Below are 24,923 nucleotides of genomic sequence, written 5' to 3' on the forward strand. Positions count from 1 at the left end.
TCTTGGCTTCTTAGATATCTCTCTAACCTTTGTCCTCTGATCTCACCAATGATTCCTTTAATGGCTAGTTTTATTTTCTGTTCTATATTTGCCGTTTAGTCATTTTCGGTCATGTCTGATTCTTCATGACCCCATGTGGTGTTTTCTTAGCAAAGATACTAGAGTGGTTTGCCATTTCCTTCTCCAGGCTTATTTTACAGATGAAGAACTGAGGCAAACAAGGTTAGAGACTTGTTCAGGGTCATATAGCTAGTAAAGTACCTGAGGCTCTATTTGAACTAATATCTTCCCGACTTGAGACCTGGCACTGTATCTATCCACTGGACCACCTAGCCATCCTACCTTAAATGTGTGCGTGACTCAAGGTTTAACCCTCAGTACTTTATTCTTCTCTCTGCATTTTCTCCCAAGAGATTTCATCCACTCTAGAGTTTTCAACAGATACCTCCCTGACTTCATACAAATTTCCCTCACCTTGAATGACTTCCTCTTTCACCTATTTACATATTACAGCCTTTTAAGTCCATTTCACATTCCATCTCCTCATAAAGTCTTTCCTAACCAAAGCTCAAAATGATCTCTCCCTCTTAAAAACCCCAAATAACTTAAGAAGACTGTCCAAGTGTTTCAGCACTTATGTATTGTCTTGCATTGGCAGCTATCTTTTCATGTACAATAATCTAATCTACTCTAGTCTTGTCTCTTTAAGAGCAAAGGGCCAGTGTTTTATGAATCGCTGTAACCCCTGGAATGGACAGCTAGGTGGTGTCAAAATATTGGGGAGAAATCCTATTTTCCAGCACTAAGGCCTAGCAAGCAGGCTGTGCCCTGAGCTTGGCATAACAACGATCTTTTGCACTCACCCTCTGGGCGATCTCAGCCACAGTAAAACCCCAGGATTGAGACTTAGGATTTCCGTTTCCCAGGGGATCCTGACCTGAGAACTGGAACTACAGCTGACATAATGCAGCAGAACATAATCAAATCACATCTCCTAACACTCTGAACAACCCCTATGCTTATAACTGCTAAGTGAACCGAACCAGGTGTTACAGTCCTGTTCTCACAACACTAACTCTGGTTCCGTACCCTGCTGAATGATCACAAGGCTCCATGACCTTTAAGACTTAAGACAATCACAGGGCACAATGATTCTAATAACTTGGAGACTGTCCCCACAGGATCCAAGCCCTCTTTCTTGGGAAGGTAGACTTCCACTTACAAGCAATTTTGTCACTCTGAAATTAAACTGCTCTTTGACTTTTGACTCACTTGCCTCTAGCCTACTTTGTGTGGCTCCAGCCCCCACAGGTTAGAGACCAGTCAGTTCAGACTACATGTAAAATTCTTTTGTCAGTGGTGCAGCAAATAGAGTGCCAGGACGGCCTGGAGTCAAGAGGACTTGAGTTAAAGTCCAGCATCAGATACTAACTCCGTGACCCTGGGCAAGTCTCTTAACCTTGTTTGCCTCAGTTTCCTCATCTGTAAATGAGGCAGAGAAGGAAATGACAAACTACTCCAGTATCTCTGCCAAGAAAACCCCAAATGGGGTCATAAAGATTCAGACCCAATTAATAGACTAAACAACAGGCCAGATTAAGCCTGAAAAATGACTTGACAACAATAACTAAAGAGTGCAGGTCCATCAGATGAGATCTGCCTGCTGGCTTAGAAATCTTGGGAGCCTCAGCCTTGTTCAGAGCTGTATGTAATATTGTTTGCTTGAGTCTCTAACTGAGCCTACCTGTCCTATTACTGGGAGAATTTGTAATTCCAGTAGGATTGCCCTTACAAGGGCAGAAATATTTTGGAGAAAATTTCAGGTTTCCTTTGAAATAGGGACCCAGAAGAAATGCCTTAGAATATATAGCACTGGGGCAGCGAGGTGCCGCAGTGAGTAGAGCACCAGCCCTGGAGTCAGGAGGACCTGAGTTCAAATCTGGATTCTTGACACTTGGACACTTGACAGACTAGCTGCAGGACCTTGGGCAAATCACTTAACCCCAGTTGCCCTGCCTTCCCCCCTCCAAAATATATATATATATATATATATATATATATATATATATATACATATTGTACATGGGGTAGGTGTACAACAAGCATTTGCAGGAACCACGGAGAAAGGAAAAGAGCAGTGGATGTGGAAATCAGAAGAACAATTTGAATCCCAGCTCTGTGTGTCTATGGGTAAGTCTCTTGACTTCCCTCTCTGAACCTCAGTTTCCTTATATGCAAGATGGAGAGAATAACCACTACAAATCAATATTACAGAAGATCTGTGTTCAAATCCTAGCTCTGCCAATTGCTACCTATGTAGCCATGGGCAAGGCATTTCTTGGAAAGCCAAGCCTCAATTTCATTATTTGTAAAGTGAGAGGGATTGCATCAGATGGCCTCTAAGGTTCCTTGGGGCTCCCGATCAATCATCCTATAATCTCCTGCAGAGCGTCTCCTTCATCTGCTTTCAAACAAGTGCACTGTGACTAAAAATTCTAAATATAGTTATACAGTGATAAATGCAATCCATTATCATTATCTGCTGAATAGAGAATGTTGCAGGAGGAGACCCTAAATTTTAGCATAAACTGATTTCCAGAATGCCAGAAGAGAACCTTTTATAGTGCTCTTTATTGCCATTCATGTCACAATCTGCACCCCCTCCCCAGTTCCACCCACCCACACATACACAACAAAGAGATGGGTACACGTGGACACATAGCTCAGTCTTCATCATGGAAATGTACACACCCATGTGATGCCATTCTGCAGAACCCTGCCTTACACCTTAAAGAGACTTCTTTCTGTCTTCCTGATACCTCTGCAGTCAAAAGAAGCATGAGAGAAAGAAAAAAAGCAATTAACAGGCCAGGGGAAAGTGAAGACTCAACATCGAGTGCAGGCAGAGTCAAGTCAAAGGCAACAAACACTCCCTGGCAGAGCTCTAACTCAGGATTCTGGCGCCCAGGCAAGTTCAACAACCCATGCAGAAAGCAGTAAAGCAGCTATGGAAGTGGAAGCCAGGAAGTATGGAGGTTATCTAGGGCCCTGAGATCCCATCTCATTCAGGGTTCCATGGCCTTCATATTCAATGCAACCATTATGTAAAAATGTCTCAAACAATGCTCCCTGGTTCGATGAAACTATGCTGGGAAAGGATGGCTGGACCCCTGGAAAGTCTGGCAAATTTCCTCCATGGCACAACTGGTGATCTCCAGGCTCCCTAACTGAGAGAGGTGAAGATGGAGTCAGTGAGAGTGCTGGTCATTCCTCTCAACTCCAGCTCAGAGCTTTAGTAAGACAGTATCGGTTAAGTTGTGAAATGGTAAAGCCTATAAGTCTCTTTCTCAGAATAATGTTTTTAAATGCATAAAATAAAGTGCATAGGACTACAAAAAAAACCAATTTTATTAAAATACAACGATGAAACTATTTTTTTAAAGATAAGTTCGTAGACTCTAGGTTAAGAGCCCTGCCAGTACCTCTACCTGCCTAGACCCTGGAGTTTCAGGGCACCATGACAATTCAATAGGCTAGAACCATGAATCATGAGGAAGGGAAGTATACCTCTTACATTTCAGAGCCCTTGTGACAAAGCCTCAGTCACCCTCTCCTAGTTAGGGCTCTGCTGACAGGCAACAAAAAGGCAACCCAACAAAACCGACTTTCCAATTAATACACTAAGTGCTCAGATACTTCTCCTTATTCCTAATTCAGGACTTCAATATGATCCCTTCTCCCCTCTGCTCCTAAACAAATCCAATCAACAAGCATTTATTAACTGCTTACTTTGTGACAGGCAGTATGCTAAACTGAGGCTACAAAGAAAGGCAAAAAAACCTCCCTGCTCTTCTTTCGAGATCAAAGTCCAAGAGGAGCAACAACAGGTAAACTATTAGCCAGAAGAGAGACTTAGGCCTTCAGGAAACGTGTGTGTGTGTGTGTGTGTGTGTGTGTGTGTGTGTGTGTGTAGAGGGGGTTAGTGAATTGTATGGAAAGAATAGAAAAATAAGCTTATCAGGCATCTACACTAACAGCTCCCTTAAAAAGGAAGGTAGCACATCCAAGGACAAAAACAACTAGCAAGAAGCAGAAAGACAACCTGTCTCAAATACCCTGGCTGAGGACTATTGCCTGAACTCAAGATGAACCACCCCAGCGATGGTCCAGGCACGTTGTGACTCACCTCAACCCCACGGTCCCTTGTCATTGAAAGCTGACATACTGGCCATTTTCCTCCAGTTTTCACATACACTTGTTTCTTCAGGCAGCACAGCTAATTCACTGTGCAAAGCAGCATTTATATATAGAAAGTTGCAGCCACGCAGGTTAGCATTAAAATAGAGACTTGGTGTTGCTATGGCAACCAAACAAATGATATTCAAAATGAAACAGAGAAGTATTCCACAAAGAGGAAAGCATTTCCAACTCTTTCCAACACAGCTGAGCCCACTGCCCATATGGAGTAGGTGCTGTTGTCCCTGAGTGGACCTTTGTCTTGCTCAGCTTCTTTGTTTTAGTTTCATTCACTGCTGCCCCCAGAAAGCCTAAACTTCCCCATTGCAGTGCTGAAGCCCCTTCTCACCCAAAGGCTAGGCTTTTTCTTCATGTAGGAAAAAAAGACAAGATTTTTTTTCCTTAGATACGGTCAGCGTTGAACAAGCATTTATTATAAATATAGTACTGTGTTAGGGACTGAGGATACAAAAGGAAAAAAAAAATCAAAGTCCTTGCTTTCAAGGAACCTATATTCTACTGGAAGATGAAATTCAGACAGATAACTAAATACAATAACTGGAGGTAGAGTGGGGAAGGGGTGGAAAATGGTACCCAAGTTGAGCCCTAAAGGAAGTGAAGGATTATAAGAGACAAAGGTGAAAAAAAAATTGATGTCTAGGCATGGGGAACAACCTGTGTGAATGTGCCATAAGTATTATTGTGCCATAAGAAATGGTGAATATGAAAAACTCAGAGAAGCATGGAAAGACAAATGAAACTGATGCAAAGCAAAAAATATACATAGTGGCTATAAATAATCATAATGACCAAGGTTGGAACCTCTTTCCCTTCTCTGCAGAATAAGGAACATTGAATATAATGTTAGATTTAGCTGATGACTCAGTTCATCTTACTGAACTGCATTCCCCACCCACCCCTGCCTTTCTTATTCATTTTTTTTGAGATAAAAGATGGAAAGGGGTGTAATGGCAAGCAAAGTGGGACTTTTTGCTGGGTTTTTTTTGAGGGTTCCTGTTTCTCAGCACTAAGGCAATCAAGTGTCTTTGATTGAGCCTTGCCTTTGCTTGAATCAAGAGCCTTTGATGACCTGCTTAAGTCATGAGAAAGCCTAAGTTATATGAATTTGAGTCACATGGTTGCGATACCCTCTGACCCAGAAGAAGTATACATATACATATATATTACACACACACACACACACACACACACACACACACACACACACACTCTCTGAGGTTAGCATTTTGTTTTGTGGCTCACTCATTGGAAGTATTTGTGTGATCTGGTCAGACGAGACTCTGGGTAGCCGTTAAGGAGCTCCCCAGCTTTGAGAACCCAGATGTTGGTGCTTCTCTCTCTGGTAACTATGTATGTATTGCTATGGATGGACAGTTAGAAGCCCTGTCTGCTGATTTGTGTTATTTGCTCTGTTTATATAATTTCTGTTTGTGTTTTCTCTAAAGTTCAGGGTGCTGATTTTTTCCCCTGCACTAAGTGAATGATATATGTATGTTTAAAGTAAGATTGTAAACCCCTTAAAGTTGCTTTCCTTAGAAAAGCAGATCAAAGAACCTGTGCTAGCAGCCTTCCTGTGTGCTGGTGTTATTGGATTTACACTTCCACAGTAGCTGCAAGTAACACTGTTGTTACAAGGGGAAAGAGATGTATTCAGAAATGAATGGAGACAAGAGAGAGAATTCTGAGTTTGGGGGACAGCCATAAAGGACCTTTGACCGTAATATAGATTGTGTGAATGGGAAAGGAAGCAATATGAAATAAATCTAGAAAATTAAATTGGAGTCTGCTTAAATTATAGGTTGAATAATTTGTATTTTATGCTAGAGGCAATAGAGAGGAGCTGAAAATTAGAGAGCAGGAGAATATAAATGCTTCTGCTTTAGGAAAATAATTCTGGCAGTTCTATAAAAGAGAGATTTGAGCCTGGAGAAATGAATTAGGATGCTAATGCAGTACTTTAGATGATAAGGATCTGAACAAGAGTGATGGCCATATGAGTGGATTGAGGGGGTGTGAATATGAGAGATGTTATAGATATAGCTTCAACAAAATGTGATGGGTGATGGGATATGGAGTAGGGGGTGAGAAAAGGAAGAGTCAAGGATGAATCTTGAAAACAAGTGAGTGAAACTGGATTGAATACTGGACTTGGAGTCAAGAACTGTGCTCAAATCCTGCCAGAGACATTAATTAGCTGTGTAATCACTGGCAAGTAATTTAACCTCTCTGGAATTTAGTTTACTTATCAGTAAAATTAAGGGTTTGGACTATAACCTTTAAGGTTGGACCTTCCAGCTCATAGCTCTCTAACTTTATAGTTCTAAATAAGGTCATGAACCTGAGTAGTTAGGAAAATAGTCACACCTTCAACAGAGATAGAGAAGATGAAGGAGAGGTATATTTGGGGGAAGGTTTAAATAATTAATTTTCCTTTGGCCATTTTAGATTGCAATTTATATAGGAAATTCAGATAGAGATGACTAAGGAAGTTGATGATACTGTATTTGGAACTTAGGAGAAAGATTTGAGCTAGAGATTTAAATAGGTACATAGGTCTGGAAGTCATCTGCAAAGAGATGATCATTGAACCATGGGAAGTGAGAGATCACCAAGGGAAACAGAGAAGAGGAGGGGGCCCAGGAGGACACTGATATGTAATAGAAGAGAGCTGGATGACGGTCCAGCAAAGCATAGGAGAAAACGGCTTCACAGAAGTCAAGAGCATCAGGGTTTTAAAATCTCAGTATCCAAATAAAAATAAGGATTGAGAAAAGGCCTTTGAATTTAGTAATTAGGAGACTGATGGTAATCCTGGAGAGAATATTTTCATCTGAGTGGTGGTATGCTTCCAAAGAAAATAATCATAGAGCAGGGAGGAGACAATAGTTTATAGCAATAGAATGATTACCAGGTGTCATCAGAGACTATCATTTCATATCTCACCTCTCTTTTGTGGTTAAACTTCTTGAGAAAGCCATCTACAATCAATGGCTCCACTTCCTTTCCTCTTACTCACTTAATTCTCTACAATCTGGCTTCTGACCTCATCATTCACCTGAAACTGCTCTCTCCAAACTTACCAATGATTTCTTAATTGTCAAATCTATTAGGCTTTTCTCGGTCCTCGTCTATCTTGATCTCTCTGCAGCCTTTGACACTGATCACTCTTTTCTCCTTGACACTCTTTTCTCTGTAGGTTTTCATTACACTATATCCTGGCTTTCTTCCTATCTGTCTCACTCCTCAGTCCCCTTTGCTGGTTCTTCATCCAGAAAATGCCCACTAACTGTGCATGTGCTCATCCCCTCCTGGGTTCTTTTTGTCCTCCCTCTATACTATTTATTTCACATGCTGATCTTATCATTTCTCACAGCTTATCTATCATCTCTCAGATCTACTTATCCAACCCTTAGCTCTCTCCTGACCTCCAACTGCCTATTGGTCATCTCAAAGTGAATGTACCATAGATACCTTGAACTCTTTTGGAGGGATGGACAGTTTTTGTATTTTGCTGTTCTCTATATCCATAGCACTCAGCACAGTGTCTGGCACATAGTAGGTGCCTAATAAATATTTGTTGACTTGGAGAGCTACTGGTGCTCATCATATTGGGCTTGGAGTCTGGAGACCTGGGTTCAAATCTTAGTCTTGCTACTTTCTACCTGTTTTTACCTTGGGTGAATTCAATTTTAAGTCAATTCAACAAACATTTATAAGTGCTAACATATGGAAATCACATCCACTCTCAGCTTATATAAAATGGAAAGGGTTGATGTTATTATGGCTGATTATACTGATCTGTCTTTCTCATATATAACTTTTACACATACAGTTATAATATCGTAGATTTAAAGCTGGAAAAGACCTTGGAGACAATCTAGTCTAACTGCCCCAGTTCACAGATGAGGAAGCAGACCCTTGACCAAGTGTAGTGGAATAACTGGATACACACACACACAACACACAACACACACACACACACACACTGTCCTCTACAGTAGTTTGAACTATTAAGAAACTAGCCCCAGGTAAATGACCTGGGATAGAGACATTTTAGCTACTTCTGGGCTTCTCAGACCTGACAAATCCTCTCTGCTACTTTCATCTGGAAGATCACTAAACATCTTAGCAGGGTGACCACAGAAGCTGTGCTCATCAGTATCCTTACACTGCTAATAAAAACAAGCAAACAATTTTGCATCACAGTAAAGTAACTGGTTATTAGAACACTTGGCCTCCAAGTACTTTTTTGCACTTTAACAAAACCCAGCACAAAACAACAAAGTTATACAATCAGCAAGTGGTAATGTCAGGAATCCAACTTAAGCTGTCTCATTCACTCCCTCTTCTAACATCCCTCTCTTTTCCCCAATTCCCCTGCACACTCCTCAAGCCTAAATGCTTCTCTGTAACTTCCACTAATTACTCTTAATGAAAATCACTTGATCTCATGGTTGAATGGGAATTCACCAGACCAACCCCAAGAACAAGAATGCAAATGCAAATAATCATCCAGACTTTGCCTCAAGACCTCTAGTGAAAAAGATCCTACTACCTTTAAAGGCAGTCCATTCCTTTTAGAAATCTAACTGGAGTCAGGAGGACCTGAATTCAAATCCAGCCTCAGACACTTGGCACACTTGGTAGGTGTGTGACCTTGGGCAAGTCACTGAACCCCAATTGCCCTGCCTTCCCCACTCCAAAAAAAAAAAAGAAATCTAACTGGTAGGAAGGTCTTCCCTATATCAAGGCTAAATTTGCTTCTTTGAAACTTCTATCCATTATTCCTAGTCCATCCCTCTGAGCTAAACAGAACAAGACTATATCCCTCTTCAGTGTGACAACTCTGCAAATACTGGAATACAGCTATTTCTGCCCTCCCCCTGCCTTCTCTTTTCCAGCTCAATTATCCTCAGTCACTTTAACCAAACTTCATTCATCATTCCTTGTAGCTTATATCTTTCCTCAAATAAAACACCCAAATTTAAACACAATAACATTTTACATGTGATCCACGGGGGGCAAAGTGAAGAACAATTATTTCCTGTAGGACGCTATGATTCTTGATGTAGTCAATGATTTAATTAGTCAGGCCTTTTTCATGTGAACTTCTGCCCAGGTACATTTCTCCCATCCTATACTTGTGTATTGACTTTCTGAACCTGACGAGTGCTTTCTGTTTATGCCTGTTAAATTTCATAATTCAAAACCTTACAGACAGCCCTCACAGCCAGCCTTATTTCATGTTAATAAATATTTCTTAAGTGCCAGGCATTATGCTAAACACTGATTTTCCAAAAAAAAAAAAAAAAAAAAGAGAGAGAGTGCTTGCCCTAAAGGAGCTTACAGTCTAATGGGAGAAGATAACACACACAAGAGAGCTGAAAGGGGACAGATGTCCCCCACTGAGAGACGTGATGGAGAAGTCTAGAAGGATCCAGCCAGATGGAAAATGAAGAGATAGTTGGCCTGAAGCGCCTTCTTAAAGGAGCTTCTGGGAGGAACCCTACATCCTTTAATCAGAGAGAGGGGCCTCAGAGGCTCAGAGGTTCTGAGGAGGGGTGAATTCCAGGCTTGAAAGGATGGAGAGGTTCTTGAGAAATCCACCAGGGAGCAGATGGTGGGAAATGTCCCTCTGTGTATTTTAAATTGCAGTCAAATAGTATAACTTGCTGCCCCATACACATGATGTGTACTTTGCCCACTTTGCTAGCTCCGCCTAGAGATGTACTTTCTTGCCCATCCCCCACCTTTGCCTGTGAAATCTCTATTCTTCCTGTGAAGCCCAACTAAAGTATAAACAAACAAACCTCCTCCAAAAAAAGCTTCCTGATCCCTCCCAGTGTGTAAATGAGCTTTTTCTTCTTGGATCTTGTGTAGCGATTTAATTTAGCATTTGGTGTTTATAATTGTTCGTGTATTTGTCCTATCTCTATGCTAGACTGGCCACAGTGACATTTTTTTCTTTAAAATTTCAGTTCAATAAGCCTTTATTAAGTACATTTATGTGCTTGGCACTGTGCTAGGTACAAGAGGAACAAAAGCAAAAATGGGAACATTCCTTACCCTCAAACAATTAAATATTCTGCACATAGCAGGTTGATTTCTACTTGCCGAATTGAATTACCAGGTAGGATATCAAGACAAAGATGAAAAAAGGCAGAAACAGTCAAGGAGCACTATGGAATTATGCAAATAAAGTGACTAAAGTGACAATAACCTTTCACTCATATATTCCATTACTGGATTTATACCCCAAGGAGGTCATTACTAAGAAGAAAGTCCTTGTATACATTAAAATATTTATAACAACACTTTTTATAGTAGCAAAGAACTGGAAACAAAATAGCTGCCCATCAGCTGGGAAAGGGAGTAGTACTGTACTGTAAAACACAAGGAATAAAAAACAGAGAAGCATTGAAAGGTTTACATGATTTAACGAAAAGTGAAATAAGCAGAACCAAGAAATAATGACTAAAACAATGTACATGAAAAGAACGATTACCACAAAAATCAAGTGAATATTACAGAATTACAAAGACCCGCTAGCATGACCCCCAAGAGAAGATATAAGAAGACACCTCGATCCTTTCCTCTGCAGAACTGGGATGTCTATGGATGTGGGGCACTGCATGTATTTTCAGACTTTAATATATTGATTGGTTTTGCTGAAATTTCCCTCTTCTTTCTCTTTTTTTTTTACTAAAAAGTATTATATTATTTTTCATATGGAATAGTTCTCGGGGGGAGGGGGAGTGGAGATAATGGGAGAAATCCTGGTGAAGAAAAAGGTTATCAATAAAAACTTATTTAAAAATTAAAATATGGGGTTACAGTTTCCAATTAAACTTGAACCATATAGAACCTCCACTTAACTGTAGAAAGCACAACTTCCTTCTTATTCAAAAATAACTACAAAGATCCTTTTGCATGACATCTGAATCCCAAAGAGTTTCCCCAAAGGCACACAGACATATGGAGATGATGGATTAGGGGTTAGTGATCAGAACATAAATAAACAGATTTACTATTTGAGAGCTAAGTCCCTATGGAAAAGTCAGAAGGCTTTGCTTTAACCAAAGACTTTTGGAAAGGATCATATATTCACCATTCCCTTAACACAGACAGAGTTCCTCTTCTTTGACAACAAGCCCTCATCTCCAGACAGACCTCCCAGAAAGAATATTTCAGGGCTGGTGTTACATGCCATCCATCATTATATCAATCTCTCTCTGCTTTGCTTGGCTTTTTATCATCATTATATTGTTTTACAATTCAACTGGTGATACTTCAGTTTGTTTTCTAGCCATATTCAAATGTATACAGACACCAACAGGATTTCCGATCCATAAATGGAAAAGTACCACTTCTAGGGCAGGGTATTAGAGGAAGCAAAAGTAACCTTCCTTCCTAACTGCCCCCTCTCCCTTTTTAATTCAATTGGTTGGCTTCTCTCAGACTATCCATTTACCCTACACTATATCTGAGAGTACCTCTTTATGGCCTGAGATGGATTGGGCTTTTCTAGGTTTGCTTTTGGTATTATCTTTCTACCTTTAAATGGCAAAATTAACCACTATTCTCTTCTGGATATTAAAATCTTCATTGAGCTGCTAGAAATCATGAGGATACCCAGAAAGATTGAACTATTGATGTACTTTGCTCATTTTTGTATAGTGTTGAAATTTTTTTGTTATATACAGGACATTATTCACATAGTATCCCAAGGTTATACTTGTACTGGTAAATGCATAGAAACATGAGTGAAATATACATATGTAAATACACATTATTGCTGTTTGTCTTTCGTTTTCAAAGACAACCAGTGATATCAAGAGTGATGTCTTGACTCATGTGTGAATTGGATTTAAGTGAGGCAGACTTGCACAAAGTAGTCAAGCTCACTCTCTCTTCCCAGGTCATTGCAGTCCAATGGCAAGACAAAAGTCAAGACAACTGGGATGCAGTGTCTGACGAAGCTCTAAGCACTCCACAGCACCTGCTTCAGCTACCTTCATGGCCTTTGGAACAAATTGTTTTCATCCACCCACTCTGCCTGGGGAAGTCTTGCTTAGGATAGAAATTCACCAATGGGTTTGTGAACCATTGATTACCCTGAACCTGATTTAGCCCGACTGCTATGACAGTTTACCTGGATGTGGCTGCTATGCATGCTATGGCTTCTTGGAGCCACAGGTGAGAATTTAGCACTAGATGGACACCGAAGGTGGATGAGCAGCCCTGAAAAGGGCTCAGCAAGCCCTCACACCAGAGGTGCCCAGCCTCTTCAAGTACTCATGCACATATAAAATATGTGCATATGTATATTGCCAATACTGTACTTTGTTGGTATGCACTGGTTAAAACTCTTAATTGTTAAGATGGTTGTAGCTCCTGTTTACACATAGACTGTTGTTGACCATAATTGTCCCATCTCTGCCTGAAGCTGTGGCATCTCATGCCATTCTAATGTAATCTATGTGTAAATTGGGCCCCAGCTCCTGACATGACATGACAGAGTGGCTTTATCTTGGGGAACTCTCTTGATAACTTCTATAATTCACCCAAGATTTCCCTGAAAATATCAGGATTTGGTGCCTTTCCTAAGATTCTCTGCAACGGACAAAGCATCAGGCTAACAGGCCATTGGATAGAGCAAAGGTTTAATTTAACCTCACCAAAACAATATAGATGGTTGAACAAAGACAAAGAATCAGGAAAGCTCCTCTCCATCTTTACAGAGGTCAACAAGTAATCTTCCCTCTGGACCAATATGGCTCACAGTGCAGAGAAGACTTAGTTCCACATTGCTCTTCAATGAATGTGGGTACCTTACTATGCTGGTCCTTCTTACCCTTTGAGGCTATACAAATGGTGTGGCCTATTGGCTTCTCCATGGGTCTGAGAAAAGCTAGGCTTCTCTTTTCTCTCCCACATTCTTTTGTTCAGATTCTGAATCCCTTTTCTCTCTCCCTCATCTTTCCTTTCATGTCTTCATCTGGCACCAATCTCTTAAAAACACATGGTACCCTTCAGTGGATGCACAAATATCCAAGATGTGCAGCCCCAAGTCTCCATTGTCTTCTTTTGGCATGCATCTCTTATGTAGTTTTCTGTAGCGCGTACCCAATTTCATGTCTTTGGGCTGCATTTCCCTTGTCTGTAAAATGAGGAGTTTGAGCCATATTATCTTTAAACCTTACAAAGACCCCCCCCCCAAAAAAAAGCCATATCCAAAGGCAAGCTCAATTATGTGTCTTCCATCATCAATGTTCTATCAACTCAGTGATCCAAATTGCTGCTTTCTCGGTTCATACCCTTCCCAGGGAATTTTTACCTTCTTCAGGAGATAGTAGAAGGAAAAAAAAGACTTACTCAACACACACAAACCCCATAATTATCTGAGGCTCCAAAACTTCTTTCTATTGCCCTGGTTGGTACTCTCTACATGACTGACAAATATGGCAAGCTGTGTAGATTTCTGAACCTCAATCTTCTAGGCAGAAAAAGTAGATAGAGTAGATTGACTCATTAAAAGAATTATTCACAAAAGATCACATTTCTCCAGATATGTTCATTAATAAACATTTCATTCAGCAGAGGAAAATTCTACCTTAAAGGCAGATAAAGTATCTCCAATGCATATATCAAAGTCATAGAAGATTTCTTGAAAGACGTAATTGAAAATTTGTTAAATGACCTTCTGATTGTTGGTGCACTAGAGGAACCAATTCAGCTCTACATTGTCTTCCTGTCTTGAGTGCTTATCCCCTTTATCACCAATTACAACCTGACTAGTCTCAGCTTTGGATCAGTCCCACCATTCCTGACACCATTCTCTGCTCTTACACACATGAATGAAGGTGGCAAAAATCATGCAACCTTTCTGACTGGGTCAGAACCACAACCTCAACTGTGTCCTTACTGTTGCTAGGCAATTCTTCTATGCCTGCCTTAACTCATTATCCTATTCTCCATAGCAGCTCTTCCAAATCTTTTCATCCTTCTAACTTCCAATGACTCCCCCTCCCCCCAACCTCTCAGCTAATAACTTTGCCTCATATTTTACAGAAAAAAAAATTGATGTCATCAGCTATAAACTCCCTCTGTCACCTCTTTTTTCATCCATCACTCAGATGCCTTTTGCCAGTATCTCCTCCTTCACTCCTGTCTCACATGAGACTAACCCCTCTATCTGCTCAAGCAATTCTACTCCATCCTGTATCCTCCAACAGACTGCCCCTTCTACTCTCTTATTTTCAATCTTTCTCTAACTACTGGCTGATTCCCTACTGCCCACAAATATGCCTATGTCTCCCGCATCCTGAAAAAACTCTTATTTAATTCTTCCATTTCTGCTGTCATCTTATATCTCCTGGGCTTTGTGGCTAAACTCCTTAATAAGGCCATCTACAATAGTTGTCTCCACTTTCTCTCCTTTCACTCTTTTCTTAAATTACCCTTATAATCTGGCTTACAACTTCATCATCCTGTTGAAGCCACTCTCTGCAAAGTTACCAGTGATTTCTTAGTTGACAAATCTTTTGGTCATTCCTGGGTTCTAATTCTTCATGACCTCTCTGCAACTTTTGACACATGTGATCACTGTCTCCCCTTGGTTTCTCCTTTCTAGGTTTTTGAGGCATCACTTTTTCCTGGTTCGCACATCCTACCTATCTGAAACAAAACAGATCCAAAACAAAATTCATTGTCTTTCTCCCTAAATCCTGCACTTCTCCCACCTCCCCCTTTACAGCAGAGGACGACACCATCCTCTCAAATCCTCAGGCTCACAAACCAGGAATCATCCTGGTCTCCTCACTATCTCAATTCCCATATCCAATCTCTGGCCAAAGTCTGTTGATTTCACCTTTGCAACACCTTTCAAATATGTCCTTTTCTCTCCTCTGATACTGCTACCATGCTGGTTCAGGCCCTCTTTCCATTATACTAGGACCATTGCAATTTGCTTATGGGTGGATCTGCCTGCCTCAAATCTCTCCCCTCTCCAATCCATCCTCCATTCAGCCACTAAAGTGATTTTCCTAAAGGGCGGGTACGAGCACATCATCCTGCTATTCAATAAACTCCAGTGTCTTCCTATCACCACTGAGATCAAATACAAAATCCTCTGGCATTCAAAACCCTTCATAACCTAACCTCCTCCTACCTCCAACTCCTCAGTCTTCTTACACCTTACTCTGCCCTCGCTCAACCCAATACTTTTTGACTCTGGTCTCCTGGTTGTTCTACCAACAAGATACATCTCAGCTCTGAGCATTTTCCTGGCTGTCCCATGTCAGGAATGCTGTCCCTCCTGAATTCTGACTACTCATTTCCCTGGCAACCTTTAAATCTCAACTAAAATCCCATCTTTTACAGGTAGTCTTTCCTAACTCCTCTTAATTCTAATATTTTCTGTTATTTCCTATTTATCCTGTATGTGACTTGTTTGTATATATTTGTTTGCATGTTCTCTCCCCTATTAGGCTGTAAGCTCCTTGAGAGCACGGATTGTCTTTTGTCTCTTTTAGAAACCATAGCATTGATTAGCACATGGTAGACAATAAACATTTTCTGATTAATTTACAGATTGATATTAATATCAAGCTAGATCATAACAATTAGATGTATGCTTGACAGAGATGACATTAAAGATGTCAAGTGCAGGAGGGTACTAGTTGAATTAATCAATCAATAAGCGTCTTTTTGTTCTCACTATATGCCAGACACTGTGCTAGATCCTATGGATACAGAAAAAAATGAAAAGGTCCTCATTTTCAAGGAATTTAAATTCCTTCAGAGGAGAGAATATACACAAGTTAAGACACAAAATAATTACAAAAATATTTTGAGAATAAGGGTGGTAGCAGTTGAGGAGCTTAGGAAAGACTTCATAAAGCAGCTAAGTACTGGACTTGGAGTCAGGAAGACATGTGTTCAAATCTTGCCTCAGATACTTGTTTAGTTGTGTGACATGGGGTAAGTCACTTAAACTTTCTCAGCCTCAGTTTCCTTATCTGACCTTACAGGGTTATTGTAAGGGTCAAGCGACATCACACATGTAAAGCACTTTACAAATCTTAAAGCATTATACAAATGCTACTATTATCTTCATGCTAAAAATGAAAATTATTCTGTGTTTTGAAGGAAAGTAGGTTGTTGGGAGGCCAAAGTTAGAAATCACTGCATTACAGGTATGGGGGACAGATAGTCAAAAGCATGGAGTTGGAAAATGGAGTGTCCTGTATAGGGCACAGTAGGAAAGATAGCTTGAGAGAAGGGCAGTAATGTGTAATAAGACTGGAAAGGTAAATTGGGGTTAAGTTGTAAAGGGTTTTAAATGTCAAACAGGAATTCCTAGAAGTGATAGGGGGCCATTAGATTTTATTAAGTAGGAGAATGACCTATGCTGGGAAAATCACTTTCACAGAGTGGTACAAAGATGTCAAACACCTGGGTGTATGAAACACTCTGTAGTCTAACCAGATTGAATGTAATCAGGAAATGTTTAGCAAAATAAAAATACAATATAACATAGATAATGTTAATATTGTTTTTCTCAGAATTTTTCCACATTTCTGTTTGAGACTGACACCACTGGTATAGAGAACAGCTTGGAGTGAGGGAAGACTTAAGGTAGGGAGAATAATTAGGCTATTGCCAATGGTTCAGAAAAGTGGTGGTAAGGGTCTGAAGGAGGGTGGTAGATCTGATGGGAAGATCAGGATGTGGCATCTGATTGGATATGTAGGCTGAGTAAGCATGGAGTAAATGATGACTCTCAAATTGCAAACTTGGGTGACTGAAAGGATGGTGATCTTCTACACAAAAATGAAGATGTTTGGAAGAGGGATGAGTTTAGGGACAAAGATCAGGAGTGCTGTTTTGGACATGTTCTGTTTGAGGTGTCTCTAAGCCATCAAGTTCAAAATGTCCAGTAGGGCAGTCGATGACATAGGACTGAACCACAGGAAACAAACAAGAGCTATATATATCTGTGTGTCTATAGTGTCTACAGAAAGACAATTCCATAGTAGTAGTTGATGAAGTCACCAAGTGAGAAAGTTCAGAAAAGACAAGAAGATGCCCAGGCTTGGGGTGAATTTATAGTTTCTGGATAGAAGGTAGATGATGATTCATCAAAGAATACTGAAAAAGATCGGTCAGAGAGAGAAGAGAACTATGTGAGAGCACTCTCTAGTTATACCTAACCACCCTATCACCTCTCACCTGAAATACTACAGTAGCCTCTAATTGGCCTCTTTACATTCAGTCTCTATGCTCTCCAATCTATATTCTGTATAACACTCATACTGATAATCTTAAAAGTCCAGGCTTGGCTCAGAAGACTTCAATGGTTTCCTATTGCTTCTAAGAGAAATCAAAAACTCTGTCTGGCATTTAAAGGTCTAACCCATATTTCTAGACTTGTTACACATTATTCTTCTTCATGTATTCAACATTCTAGGAAAATTGGTCTACTTTTTCTTACCCAAACATGACGTTCCATTTCCCATCTTTGTCTCCATCCCTTCTCACTCCATACAATCCCTCACTTCCTCAAAGGCGGTTCAGGTCAAGTGCAGCTTCTTAATGGATGCCTTTCCTTATCTGTCCATCAGTGTTCCCCCTCACCAGCTCTCAAATTACTTTGTGTTTAATCTGTTTTTTGTATATACTTATCTGTGTCCTTGTCAATTTTGACTAGAAGCTCCTTGAGAGCTTTTTTTGGTTAGGCTGTATTTTAATCTTTCTATCCTCAACACTCAGCACAGTAGTTGGCACATAAGAAGTGCTTAATAAATGCTTGTTATCTGGTAGACTTAAGCAACACCCACACTTTAGTTCTCATTTTTTCTACTTATTTTAATGTTTCCAGTGACTTCAAAGAGATAAACCCAACAACATTCCTCGATGAATTTTTTGAGGAAATTTATATTAAAAGAGGTAGGACTACCTGCATTAAGATTACTACGTGTGGATCACTTATTTTGAGAAAAAAATAGGTTTTAACCCATCACCCAAGCTTCCTGACCCTAGAAATAACTGACATCTAGGTACTCTCCCTAATCAAACACATCCCTCCACTGGAAAAAATGAACAGCACTCTATTCTTGGGAAGTGGGGAGGGGATGATAGAGCAGAGGACACTATTTCACCATACAACCGCATTTCCTTTATTTCTGCAATACTGTGTGATTCACCCTCTGACGTGGGGGATTGCTACAAAAGGTACTGTCACATTCCTGTGATCATTCCCACTTCTCTTTTATACTGCCCAGATTCAGACAGTATTCACTGCTCCGGAGTGCACATTAGTTGTATAAACAATGAAAGCCCAAAGGCACTTGTAACACATGAGTTTTAAATGCAAAGCAGCAGAAACATCAGAAGTATTCCTAAATCACTCCCTTTTGAGGTCTCACTAAACAGTTCCATGGTCTCCTGGGATGATAGACTATGTGTTAGGTATGGGTTTAAGTCTTTAATATTTGGGTTTTTTATAGTAGAAGTTAGAGCAAAGGAAATACTGCTGTCATAAAACATCCTAGATAGCTAAACGAGGAATGCCTGGAAAAAATGCATCATGATACAGTGGAATATTTTTGTGCAGTAAGAAAAGGCAAACATGAAGAATTTGGAGAAACACATGAAGATTTCTATGATCTGATGCAAACTGAAACAAATAGGACCCCAAAAAGGATAATGAGTGACTACAGCATTTTAAATGCAAAAATCACTAAAGGAAGCCATGCTGTGAGAAGTTGAAAAAACTAATAATTGTCTTAGAAAAACATAATGAAACCTATCTCCTTCCTTTGAGTATAAAGGTGGTCCATTTTTATCATGATGATGGGCACTTTGCTGAATGTTTAACAAATATTTGTTAAAAAAGCAGATACTCACACTTTTAAGTTTGATCTGTTTTATTAACATTACCTCCATCACTTTCTTAATGCTGGACGATCAACAAAACAATAAATCCAGCCCTGGTTTTTTCAGCATTTGCTGATTTTCTGAAGCGCAAATGCCTATACTGAAAATTTAACAATTCTCTGACTAGCTTGAACCAACTCCAGCACACCCCTGACATGGCTATTTCATGATAATGACTGATAGAGGGTCAAGGAGAGATTTATTGGATAACTGGCTTTCTATGTAGTCAGAAACAATGAGTTGTGAAACAAGTCCACTCCTTTTACACTTTTTCTCTTGGGCTTCCTGACTCAAGTGCAGTGAGAAGTAGAAGGGGAGATGTATTTCCCTATGGGATCAAACTGCCTACACATACCCAGGGTGCATAAATTTTCTGAACTTTCAGCTCCCAGCTGCCTTCTTCTGCCTTTCTGATTCCAGAGGTCAAAGGCTACAAATTCTGAAAATGGAAGCTCCTACCTTGAGGATTACATTATGACTATTCCTGAAGCCAGGCAACAGTTTTCCAGTGTGAGATTTGCTTAATAGCATACTTCTTAGAGGGGAGGAAGGATACTGCACCTGGAGGACCAAAGGTATGCCATGAAGGGTTGGGATTTTGCCAAGCCTCCATGATACTGTTGTATCACTGGTACAAGTCTAAGGTAACTTGGTTAGGTAGTTTTTCTTCAGTAAAAGGTTATCTTCTTTTGGAGTCTAATGAGAGTAATGAACTCAGCATGGATAGAGAGCTGGCTCTGGAGCTTGGAAGACCTAGGTTTAAGTCCACCTCTGAAACAGCGGGGGTGATTATGAGCAAGATATGAGCCATATCCAAAATTTTAGAGTTTTCCCTGGAATTCTACTGAGATGGAAACAGAATCAAAGAAAAAAATGATCCCTCTGGGGTTTAAGCTCCATTCAGGATCAAACTCAATTTTTAGGCTCAGAGACCCTTCAAGGGCCCCCCCCAAAGCCTTATATGATATTACTCAAGGTTCTACTCAAATGTTACCTCCTCTGTTACCTTCCCTGACCTCCCAATTTTTACTGTTCTCTTCAGATATCCCAAGAACATTTTGTCTAATCTTTCCTTTACCCTCTTTACACCCCAGTTGCATTTTACTTTTCTCTCTCCACATTGTATCCCTCTTAGTAGAATGCAAGTTCTTAGGTACAGGTTATTATTTCTTTGTATCTGACATCCTCACCAGTATCTTATATTCACCAGTATCATATTCATTGTATTAAATTTACAATTATGGTTAGGAAAAATTTTTTTAAATAATTAAGGGATAGAGGAGACCCTAAAAGGTAAAATTGATCATTTTGATTACAGAAAATTAAAATGCTTTTTCCATAAACAAATTCAATGAAGCTGGGATAAGAATGGAAACCATTGATTAGGAAAAAAATCTTTGACTCAAATATCTCCCATAAGGCACTCATAGAAGACTCATGTAAATATATAAAGAGTCGAGTCTTTATCCAATTGATAGGTGATCAAATGATACAATCAAACAGTCCTCAAACAAAAAACTTTTAGGCGACATCCAGGCCATGCAACTAATGAGATTAAAGGTTAGACATTTTTTCCTGATTTTTACCTATCTCTCAAAACTCCCTAAAATCAGAATTATCACTAAGAGGTAAAGTAATTGAAGCTATTTCCAAAGGCTAAGATATAAAACCCCTGACATTTAAAAGGGGTATACATAGACAGAGGACATAGATATAAGTTGACTTTGATTTGATGATAAAACATCTAATCAAGTGGTCAAAAGGGATAGCACTGAGAGAAGGGGAAAGGAGAAGGCAGAAAAGGGTAAATTACATCACATGAAGAAGTGCAAATACCTATTACAATAGAGGGAAAGAAGGGAGGTACATGAGCATTGTTTGAACCTTATTTGCATCAGATTTGTTTCAAAGAGGTAATAACATATTCAGGTATAGAAATCCAAGTTACCCTATAGGAAGTAAGAGGGGAAAGGGGAAAAAAAAGAAGGGGGCTAGAAAGGAGGGCAGATTGAGGGAGGCAGTGGTAAAAAACAAAACTCTAGAGAGAAGTGAAAGGGAAAACGAAGAGAGAAAACCATAAACAGGGGGCAAAATAGAATGGAGAGAAAGATGCAGAGAGTAATCATAACTTTGAATGTGAATGGGATGAACTCTCCCATAAAATGGAAACAGCAGAATGGATTAAACAACAATATGTTGTTTACAAGAAACACATTTGAAGCAGAGGGATACATACTGATCAAAAGTAAAAGGCTGGAGTAGAATATATTATGCTTCAGTTGAAGTAAAAAAAAAAAAGCAGGAGCAGCAATCCAGATTTCAGACAAAGCAAAAAAGAAAAATAGATCTAGTTAAGAGATAAGGAAAGAGATTACATCCTGCTAACAGGTACCATAGACAATGAAGTAATATCACTCCTAAAAATATATGCACCAAGTAGTATAACATTCAGATCCTCAGAGGAGAAGTTAAGGGAGTTACAGGAAGACTATGGGGGGGACTCTGAACTTCCCCCTCTCAGAACTAGATAAATCTAACCACAAAACAAATAAGAAAGGCCATGAAAGAGCTCAAAAAGGATTTGGAAAAGCAAGTGAGAGATGTAGAGGAAAATTGGGAAGAGAAATGAGAGTGATGTGAGAAAACCATGAAAAACAAGTCAATGACTTGCTAAAGGAGACCCCCCAAAATACTGAAGAAAATAACACCTTAAAAATAGACTAACTCAAATGGCAAAAGAGATCCAAAAAGCCAATGAGGAGAAGAATGCCTTGAAAGGCAGAATTACCCAAATGGAAAAGGAGGTCCAAAAGACCACTGAAGAAAATACTACCTTAAAAATTAGATTGGAGCAAGTGGAAGCTAGTGACTTTATGAGAAATCAAGATATTATAAAACAGAACCAAAGGGATGAAAAAATGGAAGACAATGTGAAATATCTTATTGGAAAAACCACTGACCTGGAAAACAGAGCCAGGAGAGATGACTTAAAAATTATTGGACTATCTGAAAGCCATGATCAAAAAAAAAAAAAAAAGCCTAGACATCATCTTACAAGAAATTATCAAGGAAAACTGCTCTGATATTCTAGAGCCAGAGGGTAAAATAGAAATTGAAAGAATCCACTGATTGCCTCTTGAAAAAGATCCCCCCAAAAAAACTCCTAGGAATATTGTTGCCAAATTCCAGAGCTCCCAGGTCAAGAAGAAAATACTGCAAGCAGCCAGAAAGAAACAATTTGAGTATTGTAGATAACACAAGATCTAGCAGCTTCTATATTAAGGGATCGAAGAGCTTGGAATATGATATTCCAGAGGTCAAAGGAATTAGGATTAAAACCAAGAATCACCTACCCAGCAAAACTGAGTATAATGCTCCAAGGCAAAATATGGATTTCCAACAATATAGAGGACTTTCAAGCTTTCTCAGTGAAAAGACCAGAGCTGAATAGAAAATTTGACTTTTAAACACAAGAATCAAGAGAAGCATGAAAAGGTAAACAAGAAAGAGAAATCATAAGGGACTTACTAAAGTGGAACTGTTTTCTTTACACTCCTACATGGAAAGATAATGTGTGTGATTCATGAGACGTTTCTCAGTATTGGGGTAGTTGAAAGCACAGGGTGAGTTGAATGTGAAGGGATGATATCTTGTGGCCAGAGTGGCCTTTGTTTTCTTCCAGTGACTCAGTTTATCTCATTGAGCCTTGCTGGGTGCTGGGTCTGCTGCTTCTCTTCTGGGGCAGGAAGCCCAGAGACCCATGCCTGGGAGCAGAGAACTTCCTGTGTGACCTCTTCCGGGGCAGGAAGCCCAGAGACCCATGCCCGGGAGCTGAGAACTTCCTGTGTGATGATTCATGGGGCTGGCTGAGGGGAGGTGTTAACTCCAGAGCCACGCCCTATTGGGTGTTAACCTAGTCTAGTGGATGTGAACCTCCCAGAGTCCTAGGGGGAGGGGCCAACTCAAGAACCAATTGGCCCTGGTCATTCAGGCGGCACTTGATGATGTCAAAAACTATAAGAGGAGAGAAGACAGCTTGAAGAGACCTTTTTTTTCTTTCTGTTGGAGCCAGAGACGCCTACAGCCGAAGCTGAAGCAGGAGCTGCCGGTAGCAGAGCTGACCCATGGGTGGACTGAGGAGTGCTGAGCAAGGACTTGAGGCCAGTGGGTAATCTTCTTACCATAGAGGGGAAGCATGTATACGATTTTGCTTTATACCATGATGCTTCTCTGTGGCCTCCTGGTTACTCTTGTGAGGCGGACTTATTGGGCCTGGAAGCTTTTGATCAAAATATCAAAATGGGGATGCTGGTTCGTGGGTCTTTACCGTGGAGCTTAAATACATGCTTTAATTTTTCTGCCTTCTACCTAAAGAATTCCTTATATCCTGCAGTTCTGAACCTTTCAGGCATATATATGATTCTCTTTGAAATCATAAATTCTGCCTTCATAATACATATCTAAAAAAATAAAATCAAATTAAGGGATGGGAGAGGAATATATTGAGAGAGGGAGAAAAGGAGAGATAGAATGGGGTGAATTATCTCACATGAAAGTGGCAAGAAAAAGCAGTTCATTGCAAAGGAAGGGAGGGCAGGTGGGGGGGAATGAGTGACTCTTGCTCTTATCGGATTTGACTTGAGGAGGGAATAGCATACACTCTCAACTGGGTATCTTACCCCACATAAAAGTAGGGGGAAGGGGATAAAAAGGGGGGACAATGGAAGGGAGGGCTGATGGGGGAAGAAGTGATCAAAAGCAAACACTTTTGAAAAGGGACAGGGTCAGGGGAGAAAACTGAATAAAGGGGGAGAGGATAGGGTGGAGGGAAATATAGTTAATCTTTCACAACATGACTATTTATGGGAGTGTCTTGCATAATGATACATGTGTGGCCTATGTTGAATTGCTCAGCTTCTTAGGGAGAGTAGGTGGGGAAGGAAGAGGGGAGAGAATTTGGAACTCAAAGTTTTAAAAGCAGATGCTCAAAAAAAAAAGTTGTTTTTGCACACAACTGGGAAATAAGATATACAGGCAATGAGGCATAGAAATCTATCTTGCCCTACAAGAAAGTAAGGGGAAAAGGGATTGGGGAGGGGGAGTGGGGTGACAGAAGGGAGGGCTGACTGGGGAATGGGGCAATCAGAATGTATGCCATCTTGGAGTGGGGGGGAAGGTAGAAATGAAAAGAAAATTTGTAACTCAAAATCTTGTGGAAATCAATGCTGAAAACTAAAAACTATTAAATAATGAAGTGTGGAATTCAAAAAATAAATAAGAAAGAAGTTAAGTTTGCTAAATTTGTTTATTATTTCAAGTAAGTTTTACTTGACTCTCTAGGATTCTCTAAGTATTTGTTTCAACAATCTGGTTAGCAGCTGCTGTGGGGGGTGTAAAATCCACAACAACCAGCTCACAGAATGCTGCAAAAGCCCAGGCTCTTTTGATCTGCTTTACTAAGGAAAGCAACGTTAAGGGGTTAACAAGCTTTCTTTAATTTAGCATACAAATACCATTCACTTAGTTCAGGGGAAAAAGCCAGCACCCTGAACTTCAAAGCAAATACAAATTACAAATATCTACAGACAGGCCAAAGCATAGTTACTAACATCTAAGTTCAGCCTGGGAGCTCATAACAAGGGCTGGCCCAGAGTCACATGCGCCACCACAGCTGTGGGTCAGAGCTCCAAGAAAGAGAAAGTCAACCCTTGGCTTTATATCTTTTT

The 24,923-nt window shown here is 40.0% G+C and overlaps 1 protein-coding gene across 2 annotated transcripts in view; it reads right to left on the reverse strand.

Moving 5' to 3' along the window:
- The window catches only part of GAS7 (growth arrest specific 7), a 298,468-nt gene that overhangs the window by 179,156 nt on the left and 94,389 nt on the right, over positions 1-24,923 (reverse strand). Inside the window, exon 1 of one of the 2 annotated variants that reach the window (XM_036754901.1) lies at positions 4,187-4,313. The exons of the other annotated variant lie outside the window; for it this stretch is intronic. Within the exon in view, the coding sequence (XP_036610796.1) occupies positions 4,187-4,210 (24 nt within the window). The 5' untranslated portion in view covers positions 4,211-4,313. Of the gene's footprint in view, positions 1-4,186; positions 4,314-24,923 lie in introns of those variants that run through there. 2 annotated transcript variants of the gene reach the window in all.

This window comes from Trichosurus vulpecula, chromosome 4, assembly GCF_011100635.1.
Source record: "Trichosurus vulpecula isolate mTriVul1 chromosome 4, mTriVul1.pri, whole genome shotgun sequence".
Classification (NCBI taxonomy): Eukaryota; Metazoa; Chordata; class Mammalia; order Diprotodontia; family Phalangeridae; genus Trichosurus; species Trichosurus vulpecula.